This window comes from Dermochelys coriacea, chromosome 2, assembly GCF_009764565.3.
Source record: "Dermochelys coriacea isolate rDerCor1 chromosome 2, rDerCor1.pri.v4, whole genome shotgun sequence".
Lineage (NCBI taxonomy): Eukaryota > Metazoa > Chordata > Testudines > Dermochelyidae > Dermochelys > Dermochelys coriacea.
The window spans coordinates 263,730,598-263,748,047 of NC_050069.1; the positions used below are offsets into that span (position 1 = coordinate 263,730,598).

General features: G+C 47.5%; 1 protein-coding gene across 1 annotated transcript; it reads left to right on the plus strand.

Moving 5' to 3' along the window:
- The first annotated feature begins 8,254 nt into the window (after window positions 1-8,254).
- LOC119850697 (7-alpha-hydroxycholest-4-en-3-one 12-alpha-hydroxylase-like) lies at window positions 8,255-13,223 on the plus strand. Its single transcript, XM_038389121.2, has 3 exons — window positions 8,255-8,294; window positions 8,962-11,467; window positions 11,692-13,223. The coding sequence occupies exons 1-2, from the start codon at window positions 8,255-8,257 to the stop codon at window positions 9,834-9,836; spliced, it is 915 nt and encodes a 304-aa protein (XP_038245049.1). The 3' UTR covers window positions 9,837-11,467; window positions 11,692-13,223.
- The last annotated feature ends 4,227 nt before the right edge of the window (window positions 13,224-17,450 follow it).

The window sequence follows — 17,450 nt, forward strand, 5'->3', positions numbered from 1 at the left end:
CACACTGGTAAATAGGTTGAGAACCACTGGGTTAGACAAACACCTGTCAGGGATGGTCCCTCAGTGTGGAGGATGAACTAGATGTCCTACTGAGGTCCCTTCCAGTCCTACATTTCTATGATTCTATGACAGTGATGGATGAATACACACCCCCCCCAATTTCAAAGTTCAGCTGAGTGCCCTAAGTTTGGATTCTTAGCCTAACTTCTGGTGTCTGCAAAAGTGGAGTGAGAACTCACAAGAATTGGTTTCTTTGCAATGTGTCTGGCGCAGCGTTGCCAACCTCAGTGATTTTTTGTTGATTGGGCTACTTTTGAAAGGCCTCGACGACAAAAAAATCTCGAATAGATGACTGGGCCAGACCTCATTTGCGTTTCAGTTATGTGATAGTTTGGGCTGTTTTGGTTAAAATACAATAACGTTTTGAGTTTGGGGACAATAAAATTATTAATCCTGTTGGGAAATGAAGGCACAAGAGACTGATATCACATATGCCTGATATCACATAAGGGGTCATCCTAACCATGTTTGAGTCTTACCTAATATTTTTAGTTTGTAAATTGTGGGCCCCCCCAGTTCATTCTGTTGTGTCCCCTTTATTAAAGTCCTCTTGGTTTCAAATGCCTGGACTCTGGGCTTGAGGGTGGAGAAATATTGCCCTCTGGGGCACCTAGGATGGTATATAGTTTCCCAGGTCTCTGAAGGGACTTGAGCTGGTGTTTTGTAAGTCATTAGAAGGATCCCCTGGAAAACTGAACCTGGCCCTTTTTGCTGCCGACAACATCTGGCAGAAGGGTTACATTTGTACTGGGCTTTCTCAGCATGATAGGAAAACAGGTTCAGAAAGAATCCCTCTGCCACCGCCACCAAGCCTTTGTCTCTAATATTGAGCCATCTCAAACCTGTTCTGTTAACTTACCCCCGTTATTGTCCGGTGCCTCTGCCTTTCCAGCCACAGCCATGCCTGGATGTGAAGAATTAATGTATAAATGCCTTTCTCAGGGTGTCAATGGCCTGTTTGGAAGCAGGAGGCACCAGACCAGTGTTGCAAACTTTGGCGATTTCTTTTGGAATAGTGGAAATTCAGGCTTTTCGAAGCAAACTCTGTGTAAGCGGGGGAATAGTCCCGCTCTTGTGGGGAACTTTCCTGGCTTGCACTACCCCGGTGAAGTGAGCTAGCAAAAGGATCTGAGTCCTCGCTCCCACTTCTTTTACCCAGTGGACTCCCTGCCCTTGAGGACTCCCCTTCCACTCTCCTGTCTGGCAGAGTCCTCGTAACCTCAACAAGGCTGGGCCCAGGATTCCTGGGGGCTCGACCCCCAACCCTGCGGTGGTCACCTAGGACAGGGGCTAGGGTGTCCTCACTCCAGGGTGCTCTCTCTGCACTGGGCACTTCTCTGACCCACTGACCGTTACATACAAGTTAAAGCAAATGCAAGTTATTTAATCAACAATTAATTTTAAAAAGAATAAGGGAAAATGGCAAAGGTTAAAGGAAACACATCACCCCGCTCGGTGGCAGGGAACATCACAAACAGGGTCTCTGGAATGTCCAGGCAGTTCACAGTCTGCTCCTTGTATGTCCCAGGCCTTCTTCTCCGGTCTTGGCTGTGCTGTAGGGATGCTGTGGACTGGACACTCGCTCTGGTGGTGGCCACACGCTCTCAGGCTCTAAGTGGTAGGACCCTTCTTCCCCGTGTCGCCCCGCCCTGTCGCGATTACGATCCAAGCCTGGCCTCCAGAGCCTCTTGGCTGAGGCGTCTCCCTGTGCTGGGCCCGCTGCCGAGGGTCCCCCTCGCTCTCCCAGCTCGTCACTGCACCCAGCTCCGGACTGCTCCAGCCCCAGCTCCACCACTCTGTCTCTGCACTGCTGCTGCTGCTCTGCCTCCAGCTCCCTGGGCTGCTTCTTTGGCCCCTCTGGCTCTGGTTGCTGCAGCTCTGCTCCCAGGGCAAGTCTGCTCTCTCTGGGCTGTGCCTCTGGCTTTGGGGCTGCAGCTCTGCTCCCAGGACAGGATCTGCTCTCTCTGGGCGGCTTTTCTGGTCCCTATGGATCTGGCCCAGCTCTGCTCCCCAGCTTAGCTTGGGCCCCTGCTTTCTCCTTAGCTTGGCCCCACTCTGTCTGACCAGGCAAATCCAGCTCACAGGGAGAACGGGACCTCCCTGGCCTCCTGACTCCCTGATTTAGCCTGCCTGCCCTGTCATTCAGGCTGACCTGGAGCACTGGCCTCTCCCCATTGTTCCTGGGGACTATCAGTCTCAGGGTCCTGATTTCCCATAGACCCTTCCCCTTTTAGTACTGGGAGCTAGCCAACCAAAACACCCCCACTGAATGTTAGTAAGGGGGCAACAGTCCCCTTACATCTGGCTTGGCAATTTTTGGGATACTTTCCACATGCGCTTGGTGAAAACTTAAGCTTTGAGTTTGGCAATATGGCAGCAGCTTCAGGCCCCTGGGCTTCCACAAATATTCATGAATAGCTCAAATCAGCTGATTCAGGGGACTCACATGGCTCTAACTAGTGTCTGGCAAACATTCAGTTACCCAGCATCCATGCGGCACGTCTGCTTGCTGGTATCCTTTCCCCACTATAGGCCCCTTTCTACCCTGATGACTTCTGGATTTGTTGCCTGCTGGCCTGTTCTTTGTTCTGCTGTCTACATGTGCGCACTGCTCCCTGGCTCATCAGCCATCTTCAAGGGTCTGTGTGTGTGACTGCTGCATCCCTACATCCATGGAAGGATCTTCAAGAGAGATTTTCTGTTCTTGCAGCAGGCAGGTCTCCAACAGCCCTAGTGGGTCTGACAAACAAGCAAGCAACTCTCTCAAGGCTGCAGAAAGGAGCAAATAAGTTTTCCTCCAGCCGGTGGAGCTTTTGGCAAAGATAAGGAAAAAAACATACAAAAACACCCTCCCTCAGGTGCTTCACACCCTGCAGCCTCCCTAGCCACACAAAGCGAGTCTGGTTACTGTCTGAAGATGATATACAAAATGCAACTAAACACAGCCTCTCTCTGAAGAATTACCTATTGCCTTCCCAGTCCCATGGGGGGGTCCCTTAGGGCAATGTCCTATAGCATTTCATTGAAAAGTTAGTGTTTTTTAAACATCCTATACAGTTTCAAAGGGAACGATATCCCTGTTGTCCCTCCCTCCACACCTTTTCAGGCTGGATCACAAAATATATAGAAAAGATCTCATTCTGTATTACTTGCTACGGTGTTTAGAGTCATTTCTATTGAACCCTATTGGTTTCATCCCTATTAAATTCAGTAGGACGTTCCCAAAGACTTTCAGATCAGACGGGACCATCTAGTCTGATCTTCTGCACATTGCAGGCCGCAGAATCTCACCTCCTGTAATCAGAGCCGTCCCTAGGTTCATCGGCATCCGATGAAGTGAGCTGTAGCTCACGAAAGCTTATGCTCTAATAAATTTGTTAGTCTCTAAGGTGCCACAAGTACTCCTTTTCTTCCTAGGTAATCATGTAATCTTATTACTTTTATCGCCAGCATCCCATCCCACTCCTCTCCTCTTGTTACCTGGGCTGTGATTTAACAAAGCTGTTAAGCAAGTGCTTAACTGTAAGTCAAAGGATTTAAGCACATGTTTAAGTGCTGTGCTGAATCAGGGCTCACTTGAGTAACTAACAAGAGAGGGAAGATGATAGAACAACAGCAAGATTACAAGGTTAGGAAGACACAATGGGATGCTTTTAAATCATGTATATTTCTATCTGCAGCCTCCCACTGACCTCACGTCTCATCAGTCAGGCTTCTGAGGCCTTATCTACAAGAGATGTTACTGTACAGCAAGCCAAAGTGTGAACATAAGAACAGCCAGACTGGATCAGACCAAGGCCCATCTAGCCCAGTATCCTGTCTCCGAACAGTGGCCAATGCCAGGTGCCCCAGAGGGAATGAACAGAACAGGTGATCATCAAGTGATCCGTCCCCTGTCGCCCATTCCCAGCTTCTGGCAAACAGAGGCTCGGGACACCGTCCCTGCCCATCCTGGCTAATAGCCATTGATGGACCTGTCCTCCAGGAACTTATCTAGTTCTTTTTTGAACTAGATCAACTGAATCTACCACACAGCAGTCTGCCACACCTTAACTGGCCATGTGGTCCCTGCTACTGTGCACTAAATGTTCCATAGCATGCTTTAAATGCAGAACTTTTAGTGCACAGTAGCAGAGTCCACACGGCTAGTTAGTGCACTGCAGAGTTCTGGCTTGCCATGCACTAACTCACTGTGTAGGCTAGCCCTGAGTGTCACTTTCAGGTCCAAGTGACAATCACTATAATAGCAACTGATCTAAAGTTCTTTTTGCAGTGTAATTCCCACTATGTCAGGGGAACAAATTATAATGTGATACTTCCCCTGACCTGGGTAAAAACGTGATTCAGCCTTGACAACATAAAGGGAACTGAACTGTGTTTCAAGTGTGTCCTGGGGCTAGGCTAGAACCTTGGATGATTCATATGATTAGAGAACACAACATGGTTCAGTCTCATCTAAACTGCAAGACCAAAGTATACTTATCCTCATCAGGACACACCTGTGTTGTGCCTGGGGCCAAGGGACCAGTTATCAAGTACAATCAACCCTAGGCAATAGCTTTTCATCATCACAGAAAATATTAACTGGCAAGGAGTTCTAAGGAGATCCTAGAGTATCACCTGCAGGGAAATCTGATGCATTCCAAAGATATAACCAAGCACAAAGGTGCACTGCATTTAATTGGACCATAGCGGCAATTAACATTCTCTTTAACCAATGCAACTTTCTACCTCTCTCTCACTTTTGTTACTCTTTTTTCTCTTCCTTCACCTGTTTGCTCTTCAGTTTCTTCCCTACCGGAGATCGTATGGTATGTGTATGGTAACACCTATTATTTCATGTTCTCTGTGTACATAAAATCTCCCCACTGTATTTTCCACTGCATGCATCCGATGAAGTGGGCTGTAGCTCACGAAAGCTTATGCTCAAATACATTTGTTAGTCTCTCAGGTGCCACAAGTCCTCCTGTTTTTTTTGTAGAGATCGTACTGTATCTTTTCCCATGTTGTTATTAGTGTCTGTTGTAAGAGCGCCCTGTTATTTTTTCCCTTTATACCCAACAACACTATAGAATTACACAGAGAAGAAGCAGGTTCTGTTTTCTGAGCCGAACTGCTCTTGAAACAATTAAGAGAGCCGCACTATTGCCTAGTAGGAATGAGAGAAAGTGTTTACCCCTTGGATTTAAACCACTACTGTAACAATGTTCTTTTTAACCCCACAATGAGGTGGGGTCTGACTCAATAGGATAATGGGCAGATAATGGGCAATGTAAAAAAAAATGAACATCATGCTGGGAGATTTAGGTTGGACATAGGAAAAAAACCTGTTGCTGTCAGGGTAGTTAAGCACTGGGACAAATTACCTAGGGCTACTGTGGAATCTCCATCACTCATGGTTTTTAAGAAGAGGTTAGACCAGTGGTTCTCAACTTGCAACCCATTGGCCGCTTGTAGCCCAGTCAGTACAGAGCTGTGGCCCATGTGACATTCTCAGGGCCATTCAGGTAGTATTGGATGCGGCCCACACTGGTAAATAGGTTGAGAACCACTGGGTTAGACAAACACCTGTCAGGGATGGTCCCTCAGTGTGGAGGATGAACTAGATGTCCTACTGAGGTCCCTTCCAGTCCTACATTTCTATGATTCTATGACAGTGATGGATGAATACACACCCCCCCCAATTTCAAAGTTCAGCTGAGTGCCCTAAGTTTGGATTCTTAGCCTAACTTCTGGTGTCTGCAAAAGTGGAGTGAGAATCTCACAAGAATTGGTTTCTTTGCAATGTGTCTGGCGCAGCGTTGCCAACCTCAGTGATTTTTTGTTGATTGGGCTACTTTTGAAAGGCCTCGACGACAAAAAAATCTCGAATAGATGACTGGGCCAGACCTCATTTGCGTTTCAGTTATGTGATAGTTTGGGCTGTTTTGGTTAAAATACAATAACGTTTTGAGTTTGGGGACAATAAAATGCTATTAATCCTGTTGGGAAATGAAGGCACAAGAGACTGATATCACATATGCCTGATATCACATAAGGGGTCATCCTAACCATGTTTGAGTCTTACCTAATATTTTTAGTTTGTAAATTGTGGGGCCCCCCCAGTTCATTCTGTTGTGTCCCCTTTATTAAAGTCCTCTTGGTTTCAAATGCCTGGACTCTGGGCTTGAGGGTGGAGAAATATTGCCCTCTGGGGCACCTAGGATGGTATATAGTTTCCCAGGTCTCTGAAGGGACTTGAGCTGGTGTTTTGTAAGTCATTAGAAGGATCCCCTGGAAAACTGAACCTGGCCCTTTTTGCTGCCGACAACATCTGGCAGAAGGGTTACATTTGTACTGGGCTTTCTCAGCATGATAGGAAAACAGGTTCAGAAAGAATCCCTCTGCCACCGCCACCAAGCCTTTGTCTCTAATATTGAGCCATCTCAAACCTGTTCTGTTAACTTACCCCCGTTATTGTCCGGTGCCTCTGCCTTTCCAGCCACAGCCATGCCTGGATGTGAAGAATTAATGTATAAATGCCTTTCTCAGGGTGTCAATGGCCTGTTTGGAAGCAGGAGGCACCAGACCAGTGTTGCAAACTTTGGCGATTTCTTTTGGAATAGTGGAAATTCAGGCTTTTCGAAGCAAACTCTGTGTAAGCGGGGGAATAGTCCCGCTCTTGTGGGGAACTTTCCTGGCTTTTGCACTACCCCGGTGAAGTGAGCTAGCAAAAGGATCTGAGTCCTCGCTCCCACTTCTTTTACCCAGTGGACTCCCTGCCCTTGAGGACTCCCCTTCCACTCTCCTGTCTGGCAGAGTCCTCGTAACCTCAACAAGGCTGGGCCCAGGATTCCTGGGGGGCTCGACCCCCAACCCTGCGGTGGTCACCTAGGACAGGGGCTAGGGTGTCCTCACTCCAGGGTGCTCTCTCTGCACTGGGCACTTCTCTGACCCACTGACCGTTACATACAAGTTAAAGCAAATGCAAGTTATTTAATCAACAATTAATTTTAAAAAGAATAAGGGAAAATGGCAAAGGTTAAAGGAAACACATCACCCCGCTCGGTGGCAGGGAACATCACAAACAGGGTCTCTGGAATGTCCAGGCAGTTCACAGTCTGCTCCTTGTATGTCCCAGGCCTTCTTCTCCGGTCTTGGCTGTGCTGTAGGGATGCTGTGGACTGGACACTCGCTCTGGTGGTGGCCACACGCTCTCAGGCTCTAAGTGGTAGGACCCTTCTTCCCCGTGTCGCCCCCGCCCTGTCGCGATTACGATCCAAGCCTGGCCTCCAGAGCCTCTTGGCTGAGGCGTCTCCCTGTGCTGGGCCCGCTGCCGAGGGTCCCCCTCGCTCTCCCCAGCTCGTCACTGCACCCAGCTCCGGACTGCTCCAGCCCCAGCTCCACCACTCTGTCTCTGCACTGCTGCTGCTGCTCTGCCTCCAGCTCCCTGGGCTGCTTCTTTGGCCCCTCTGGCTCTGGTTGCTGCAGCTCTGCTCCCAGGGCAAGTCTGCTCTCTCTGGGCTGTGCCTCTGGCTTTGGGGCTGCAGCTCTGCTCCCAGGACAGGATCTGCTCTCTCTGGGCGGCTTTTCTGGTCCCTATGGATCTGGCCCAGCTCTGCTCCCCAGCTTAGCTTGGGCCCCTGCTTTCTCCTTAGCTTGGCCCCACTCTGTCTGACCAGGCAAATCCAGCTCACAGGGAGAACGGGACCTCCCTGGCCTCCTGACTCCCTGATTTAGCCTGCCTGCCCTGTCATTCAGGCTGACCTGGAGCACTGGCCTCCCCCATTGTTCCTGGGGACTATCAGTCTCAGGGTCCTGATTTCCCATAGACCCTTCCCCTTTTAGTACTGGGAGCTAGCCAACCAAAACACCCCCACTGAATGTTAGTAAGGGGGCAACAGTCCCCTTACATCTGGCTTGGCAATTTTTGGGATACTTTCCACATGCGCTTGGTGAAAACTTAAGCTTTGAGTTTGGCAATATGGCAGCAGCTTCAGGCCCCTGGGCTTCCACAAATATTCATGAATAGCTCAAATATCAGCTGATTCAGGGGACTCACATGGCTCTAACTAGTGTCTGGCAAACATTCAGTTACCCAGCATCCATGCGGCACGTCTGCTTGCTGGTATCCTTTCCCCACTATAGGCCCCTTTCTACCCTGATGACTTCTGGATTTGTTGCCTGCTGGCCTGTTCTTTGTTCTGCTGTCTACATGTTCGCACTGCTCCCTGGCTCATCAGCCATCTTCAAGGGTCTGTGTGGTGTGACTGCTGCATCCCTACATCCATGGAAGGATCTTCAAGAGAGATTTTCTGTTCTTGCAGCAGGCAGGTCTCCAACAGCCCTAGTGGGTCTGACAAACAAGCAAGCAACTCTCTCAAGGCTGCAGAAAGGAGCAAATAAGTTTTCCTCCAGCCGGTGGAGCTTTTGGCAAAGATAAGGAAAAAAACATACAAAAAGCACCCTCCCTCAGGTGCTTCACACCCTGCAGCCTCCCTAGCCACACAAAGCGAGTCTGGTTACTGTCTGAAGATGATATACAAAATGCAACTAAACACAGCCTCTCTCTGAAGAATTACCTATTGCCTTCCCAGTCCCATGGGGGAGTCCCTTAGGGCAATGTCCTATAGCATTTCATTGAAAAGTTAGTGTTTTTTAAACATCCTATACAGTTTCAAAGGGAACGATATCCCTGTTGTCCCTCCCTCCACACCTTTTCAGGCTGGATCACAAAATATATAGAAAAGATCTCATTCTGTATTACTTGCTACGGTGTTTAGAGTCATTTCTATTGAACCCTATTGGTTTCATCCCTATTAAATTCAGTAGGACGTTCCCAAAGACTTTCAGATCAGACGGGACCATCTAGTCTGATCTTCTGCACATTGCAGGCCGCAGAATCTCACCTCCTGTAATCAGAGCCGTCCCTAGGTACGGCGAATCGGGTGCCGCCCCCTAAGGATAAAATGGAAGCGGAGAGGCTGAAGAGGCTCTTCTGGAAGGTGCTTTCTGTGAAGAACAGCCGTGAGAAGGATAACATCAGCGGGTGGATAAGCGACCAAGAACAGTTCCTGGCAGAACTTGGGGTGCCTGAGTACATGCGGGATCGGTTCATGTTTATGCTTCTCTGGGCGGCCCAAGGCAACACGGGCCCGAGCTCCTTCTGGCTTCTCTTGTATCTCATGAAGCATCCCAAAGCAATGCAGGCTGTGAGGGAAGAAGTGGACAAAGTTTTAAGAGAGGCTGGTCAGGAAGTGAAGCCAGGTAGCCCTGTGGTTAACATCACCAGGGAAATGTTAATGAAAACCCCTTTTCTAGACAGCACAGTGGAGGAGACCTTGCGCCTGACAGTAGCTCCCATTCTGATCAGAGCAGTGGTTGAGGACCTGAATCTCAAGATGGCCAATGGCAGGGAGTACGCCCTCCGCAAAGGGGATAGGGTAGCCCTGTTTCCCTATGTTGCAGTGCAGATGGACCCCGAAGTCCATCCTGAGCCTTACACCTTCAAATACAACCGATTCCTGAACCAAGATGGCACCAAAAAAAATTTCTACAAAAATGGGAAAAAGCTGAAATACTTTAACATGCCCTGGGGGGCAGGCACCTCAATCTGTCCTGGACGGTTCTTTGCTATCAATGAAATAAAACTGTTTGTGTTCCTGATGTTATCTTACTATGACTTGGAGCTAGTTAACGAGAAAGAGGAGATCCCTCCGATAGATATGAGCCGATGGGGATTTGGTTCGATGCAGCCCGCTCACGATGTCCCGTTTAAATATCGTCTACGTATTTAATTTGAAAACGTGACCCCCTTCTGCTGCAGCCCTGTTGTGTACTGGCTCCATAATCAGTCAAGAGGGATTGATTTGTCAAGCTGAATTGCAATAAAAGTTACAGAAGAGACTGGTCTGTGTAAAAGATCTTCCATACCCTGTTAGACAGTTGTTATGACCTGTCTCTTTATTTGGCAACACAGCACCACTCAGAACGTTAATGTTCACTCTACATGTTGCTCTCACCTTGGAACTCTCAGACTCACTACAGAAATTCCCCTATCTCCTGTTACAGAATTGTAAGGGGCTGTGTAAGTGAATGCTTGCTGACATGCAAAGAAAACAAGAGTGTTAGTGAATTTCCGAGGAAAAAAAGAAATAGGGAGAGTTTCCTTAGCATGATTTATGGGTTTTTATTTCTTCTACTCTTCTTACTGTAAATCTGAAATGTCTGACTGTGCACTTAGAAATATATTGAATGGACATAGGACAAATAAATTCTTTATATAGGGATTAGGAACAAGGATACCGGAGATTAATTTAAAATTGTCTGGACTATAATCCCGCTGTATTTTGCTAAATTTTATTTTTATTAAAAGAATGCTGTCAGCCTATTTAGGTCCCAGGAATTATTATTCTTAAAGCAGAGATTGTATTGGGAATGAATCTGGCAATTTGATAAAGTGGCATTTTCCTAGGACTCACTTCTCTCCTCCCAATACTCTGCTTGATAAGAAAATGGAACAATCCAGAGGTCTTGCCGGTTTCATTTGGCTGCTCCACTTAAATGAGCAGGAAAGGGACTTTTACAAATATATCAGAGCAAAAAGTAGTATATGTACAATTTTCAGAAGTGCCTAATTCCCATTTTCAGTGACTTAGTGACCTATGGATAGATTTTTAATAGTATTTTCAAAAACGTAGCTGCTTTTGAAAATTTTACTCCTAGAAAAGTAGTTCCATTATAAATTAGGAGGAAATAAAATTGAGGAATCACAAATACGTGGGTTATTCTGTTCCTTTTCTAAATCTAGCCTCAGGAGTAAAAGTCTGTACAATTAGGACGCAATGAAAGACAAGCTTTTTAAAATAGCTCTCGATAAAAAATTGGAAAATTTGAACGTACACAAATCAGTCAGTCCAGATGACGGAAAATTTTCACCCAACTCCCCTCAGCTTGTGTGTTACTTATCTGGGCTTTGATTTAACATTTCCCCATGATTTTACTGGGAATAGAAGGGAAGCTTACTAGACATGTATGGTCAGACTAACGCTTCTTACTTCTTTGCACTCAAACAAAATTTTACATGATGTGTCGTAGGCTGTTAAAGGAATGAACTATAAGGCTTAGTAAACAATTGACAATTGGTTTTAAGAAGTTATGAAGATCTGGGGAGGTGACAGAAAATTGGACAAAAGGAAATATGGCACGAGATAAGAAGAGTGTTCCTGACCATTCATGTTTAGTAAGGTTAACTTTTATTCCTTGTAAAATAATAAACACATTTTAAGAGAAGAATCACTGATCATCTACAGGCAATAAGCAGAAAACTTTTGGAAGGAATGAGAGAGTTGGTGGAGGCAGGGCTTGACTTGTGTTTAGAAAAACTTACAATTCAGAACCATCAAGCTGTGCCCATAGCTACCCCTAGGTAATCATAGGTTTCAGAGTAGCAGCCGTGTTAGTCTGTATTCGCAAAAAGAAAAGGAGTACTTGTGGCACCTTAGAGACTAACAAATTTATTAGAGCATAAGCTTTCGTGAGCTACAGCTCACTTCATCGGCATCCGATGAAGTGAGCTGTAGCTCACGAAAGCTTATGCTCTAATAAATTTGTTAGTCTCTAAGGTGCCACAAGTACTCCTTTTCTTCCTAGGTAATCATGTAATCTTATTACTTTTATCGCCAGCATCCCATCCCACTCCTCTCCTCTTGTTACCTGGGCTGTGATTTAACAAAGCTGTTAAGCAAGTGCTTAACTGTAAGTCAAAGGATTTAAGCACATGTTTAAGTGCTGTGCTGAATCAGGGCTCACTTGAGTAACTAACAAGAGAGGGAAGATGATAGAACAACAGCAAGATTACAAGGTTAGGAAGACACAATGGGATGCTTTTAAATCATGTATATTTCTATCTGCAGCCTCCCACTGACCTCACGTCTCATCAGTCAGGCTTCTGAGGCCTTATCTACAAGAGATGTTACTGTACAGCAAGCCAAAGTGTGAACATAAGAACAGCCAGACTGGATCAGACCAAGGCCCATCTAGCCCAGTATCCTGTCTCCGAACAGTGGCCAATGCCAGGTGCCCCAGAGGGAATGAACAGAACAGGTGATCATCAAGTGATCCGTCCCCTGTCGCCCATTCCCAGCTTCTGGCAAACAGAGGCTCGGGACACCTTCCCTGCCCATCCTGGCTAATAGCCATTGATGGACCTGTCCTCCAGGAACTTATCTAGTTCTTTTTTGAACTAGATCAACTGAATCTACCACACAGCAGTCTGCCACACCTTAACTGGCCATGTGGTCCCTGCTACTGTGCACTAAATGTTCCATAGCATGCTTTAAATGCAGAACTTTTAGTGCACAGTAGCAGAGTCCACACGGCTAGTTAGTGCACTGCACAGTTCTGGCTTGCCATGCACTAACTCACTGTGTAGGCTAGCCCTGAGTGTCACTTTCAGGTCCAAGTGACAATCACTATAATAGCAACTGATCTAAAGTTCTTTTTGCAGTGTAATTCCCACTATGTCAGGGGAACAAATTATAATGTGATACTTCCCCTGACCTGGGTAAAAACGTGATTCAGCCTTGACAACATAAAGGGAACTGAACTGTGTTTCAAGTGTGTCCTGGGGCTAGGCTAGAACCTTGGATGATTCATATGATTAGAGAACACAACATGGTTCAGTCTCATCTAAACTGCAAGACCAAAGTATACTTTATCCTCATCAGGACACACCTGTGTTGTGCCTGGGGCCAAGGGACCAGTTATCAAGTACAATCAACCCTAGGCAATAGCTTTTCATCATCACAGAAAATATTAACTGGCAAGGAGTTCTAAGGAGATCCTAGAGTATCACCTGCAGGGAAATCTGATGCATTCCAAAGATATAACCAAGCACAAAGGTGCACTGCATTTAATTGGACCATAGCGGCAATTAACATTCTCTTTAACCAATGCAACTTTCTACCTCTCTCTCACTTTTGTTACTCTTTTTTCTCTTCCTTCACCTGTTTGCTCTTCAGTTTCTTCCCTACCGGAGATCGTATGGTATGTGTATGGTAACACCTATTATTTCATGTTCTCTGTGTACATAAAATCTCCCCACTGTATTTTCCACTGCATGCATCCGATGAAGTGGGCTGTAGCTCACGAAAGCTTATGCTCAAATACATTTGTTAGTCTCTCAGGTGCCACAAGTCCTCCTGTTTTTTTTGTAGAGATCGTACTGTATCTTTCCCATGTTGTTATTAGTGTCTGTTGTAAGAGCGCCCTGTTATTTTTTCCCTTTATACCCAACAACACTATAGAATTACACAGAGAAGAAGCAGGTTCTGTTTTCTGAGCCGAACTGCTCTTGAAACAATTAAGAGAGCCGCACTATTGCCTAGTAGGAATGAGAGAAAGTGTTTACCCCTTGGATTTAAACCACTACTGTAACAATGTTCTTTTTAACCCCACAATGAGGTGGGGTCTGACTCAATAGGATAATGGGCAGATAATGGGCAATGTAAAAAAAAAATGAACATCATGCTGGGAGATTTAGGTTGGACATTAGGAAAAAAACCTGTTGCTGTCAGGGTAGTTAAGCACTGGGACAAATTACCTAGGGCTACTGTGGAATCTCCATCACTCATGGTTTTTAAGAAGAGGTTAGACCAGTGGTTCTCAACTTGCAACCCATTGGCCGCTTGTAGCCCAGTCAGTACAGAGCTGTGGCCCATGTGACATTCTCAGGGCCATTCAGGTAGTATTGGATGCGGCCCACACTGGTAAATAGGTTGAGAACCACTGGGTTAGACAAACACCTGTCAGGGATGGTCCCTCAGTGTGGAGGATGAACTAGATGTCCTACTGAGGTCCCTTCCAGTCCTACATTTCTATGATTCTATGACAGTGATGGATGAATACACACCCCCCCCAATTTCAAAGTTCAGCTGAGTGCCCTAAGTTTGGATTCTTAGCCTAACTTCTGGTGTCTGCAAAAGTGGAGTGAGAATCTCACAAGAATTGGTTTCTTTGCAATGTGTCTGGCGCAGCGTTGCCAACCTCAGTGATTTTTTGTTGATTGGGCTACTTTTGAAAGGCCTCGACGACAAAAAAATCTCGAATAGATGACTGGGCCAGACCTCATTTGCGTTTCAGTTATGTGATAGTTTGGGCTGTTTTGGTTAAAATACAATAACGTTTTGAGTTTGGGGACAATAAAATGCTATTAATCCTGTTGGGAAATGAAGGCACAAGAGACTGATATCACATATGCCTGATATCACATAAGGGGTCATCCTAACCATGTTTGAGTCTTACCTAATATTTTTAGTTTGTAAATTGTGGGGCCCCCCCAGTTCATTCTGTTGTGTCCCCTTTATTAAAGTCCTCTTGGTTTCAAATGCCTGGACTCTGGGCTTGAGGGTGGAGAAATATTGCCCTCTGGGGCACCTAGGATGGTATATAGTTTCCCAGGTCTCTGAAGGGACTTGAGCTGGTGTTTTGTAAGTCATTAGAAGGATCCCCTGGAAAACTGAACCTGGCCCTTTTTGCTGCCGACAACATCTGGCAGAAGGGTTACATTTGTACTGGGCTTTCTCAGCATGATAGGAAAACAGGTTCAGAAAGAATCCCTCTGCCACCGCCACCAAGCCTTTGTCTCTAATATTGAGCCATCTCAAACCTGTTCTGTTAACTTACCCCCGTTATTGTCCGGTGCCTCTGCCTTTCCAGCCACAGCCATGCCTGGATGTGAAGAATTAATGTATAAATGCCTTTCTCAGGGTGTCAATGGCCTGTTTGGAAGCAGGAGGCACCAGACCAGTGTTGCAAACTTTGGCGATTTCTTTTGGAATAGTGGAAATTCAGGCTTTTCGAAGCAAACTCTGTGTAAGCGGGGGAATAGTCCCGCTCTTGTGGGGAACTTTCCTGGCTTCTGCACTACCCCGGTGAAGTGAGCTAGCAAAAGGATCTGAGTCCTCGCTCCCACTTCTTTTACCCAGTGGACTCCCTGCCCTTGAGGACTCCCCTTCCACTCTCCTGTCTGGCAGAGTCCTCGTAACCTCAACAAGGCTGGGCCCAGGATTCCTGGGGGGCTCGACCCCCAACCCTGCGGTGGTCACCTAGGACAGGGGCTAGGGTGTCCTCACTCCAGGGTGCTCTCTCTGCACTGGGCACTTCTCTGACCCACTGACCGTTACATACAAGTTAAAGCAAATGCAAGTTATTTAATCAACAATTAATTTTAAAAAGAATAAGGGAAAATGGCAAAGGTTAAAGGAAACACATCACCCCGCTCGGTGGCAGGGAACATCACAAACAGGGTCTCTGGAATGTCCAGGCAGTTCACAGTCTGCTCCTTGTATGTCCCAGGCCTTCTTCTCCGGTCTTGGCTGTGCTGTAGGGATGCTGTGGACTGGACACTCGCTCTGGTGGTGGCCACACGCTCTCAGGCTCTAAGTGGTAGGACCCTTCTTCCCAGTGTCGCCCCCGCCCTGTCGCGATTACGATCCAAGCCTGGCCTCCAGAGCCTCTTGGCTGAGGCGTCTCCCTGTGCTGGGCCCGCTGCCGAGGGTCCCCCTCGCTCTCCCCAGCTCGTCACTGCACCCAGCTCCGGACTGCTCCAGCCCCAGCTCCACCACTCTGTCTCTGCACTGCTGCTGCTGCTCTGCCTCCAGCTCCCTGGGCTGCTTCTTTGGCCCCTCTGGCTCTGGTTGCTGCAGCTCTGCTCCCAGGGCAAGTCTGCTCTCTCTGGGCTGTGCCTCTGGCTTTGGGGCTGCAGCTCTGCTCCCAGGACAGGGTCTGCTCTCACTGGGCGGCTTTTCTGGTCCCTATGGATCTGGCCCAGCTCTGCTCCCCAGCTTAGCTTGGGCCCCTGCTTTCTCCTTAGCTTGGCCCCACTCTGTCTGACCAGGCAAATCCAGCTCACAGGGAGAACGGGACCTCCCTGGCCTCCTGACTCCCTGATTTAGCCTGCCTGCCCTGTCATTCAGGCTGACCTGGAGCACTGGCCTCTCCCCATTGTTCCTGGGGACTATCAGTCTCAGGGTCCTGATTTCCCATAGACCCTTCCCCTTTTAGTACTGGGAGCTAGCCAACCAAAACACCCCCACTGAATGTTAGTAAGGGGGCAACAGTCCCCTTACATCTGGCTTGGCAATTTTTGGGATACTTTCCACATGCGCTTGGTGAAAACTTAAGCTTTGAGTTTGGCAATATGGCAGCAGCTTCAGGCCCCTGGGCTTCCACAAATATTCATGAATAGCTCAAATATCAGCTGATTCAGGGGACTCACATGGCTCTAACTAGTGTCTGGCAAACATTCAGTTACCCAGCATCCATGCGGCACGTCTGCTTGCTGGTATCCTTTCCCCACTATAGGCCCCTTTCTACCCTGATGACTTCTGGATTTGTTGCCTGCTGGCCTGTTCTTTGTTCTGCTGTCTACATGTTCGCACTGCTCCCTGGCTCATCAGCCATCTTCAAGGGTCTGTGTGGTGTGACTGCTGCATCCCTACATCCATGGAAGGATCTTCAAGAGAGATTTTCTGTTCTTGCAGCAGGCAGGTCTCCAACAGCCCTAGTGGGTCTGACAAACAAGCAAGCAACTCTCTCAAGGCTGCAGAAAGGAGCAAATAAGTTTTCCTCCAGCCGGTGGAGCTTTTGGCAAAGATAAGGAAAAAAACATACAAAAAGCACCCTCCCTCAGGTGCTTCACACCCTGCAGCCTCCCTAGCCACACAAAGCGAGTCTGGTTACTGTCTGAAGATGATATACAAAATGCAACTAAACACAGCCTCTCTCTGAAGAATTACCTATTGCCTTCCCAGTCCCATGGGGGAGTCCCTTAGGGCAATGTCCTATAGCATTTCATTGAAAAGTTAGTGTTTTTTAAACATCCTATACAGTTTCAAAGGGAACGATATCCCTGTTGTCCCTCCCTCCACACCTTTTCAGGCTGGATCACAAAATATATAGAAAAGATCTCATTCTGTATTACTTGCTACGGTGTTTAGAGTCATTTCTATTGAACCCTATTGGTTTCATCCCTATTAAATTCAGTAGGACGTTCCCAAAGACTTTCAGATCAGACGGGACCATCTAGTCTGATCTTCTGCACATTGCAGGCCGCAGAATCTCACCTCCTGTAATCAGAGCCGTCCCTAGGTACGGCCAATCGGGGTGACCGCTCTGGGCCCCACGCTTTGGGGGGCCCCGTGGGCTGGAGCGATTGGCCAGCACGCATGGGCGGCATGTGAACCGCTGGCTGGGGGAAGCTAGCCCTCCCAGCCCCACCCCGACCCTTTCACCCGAGGGAGAGTGCGCTGGGAGGGAGAGGACGGCGGGAAGGCGGGTGGCATGGCTGCCAAAGCGGGCCTTGGGGGGATGGAGTGTGGGCGGGGCCACATCTGTCTCTTTGGGGAGGA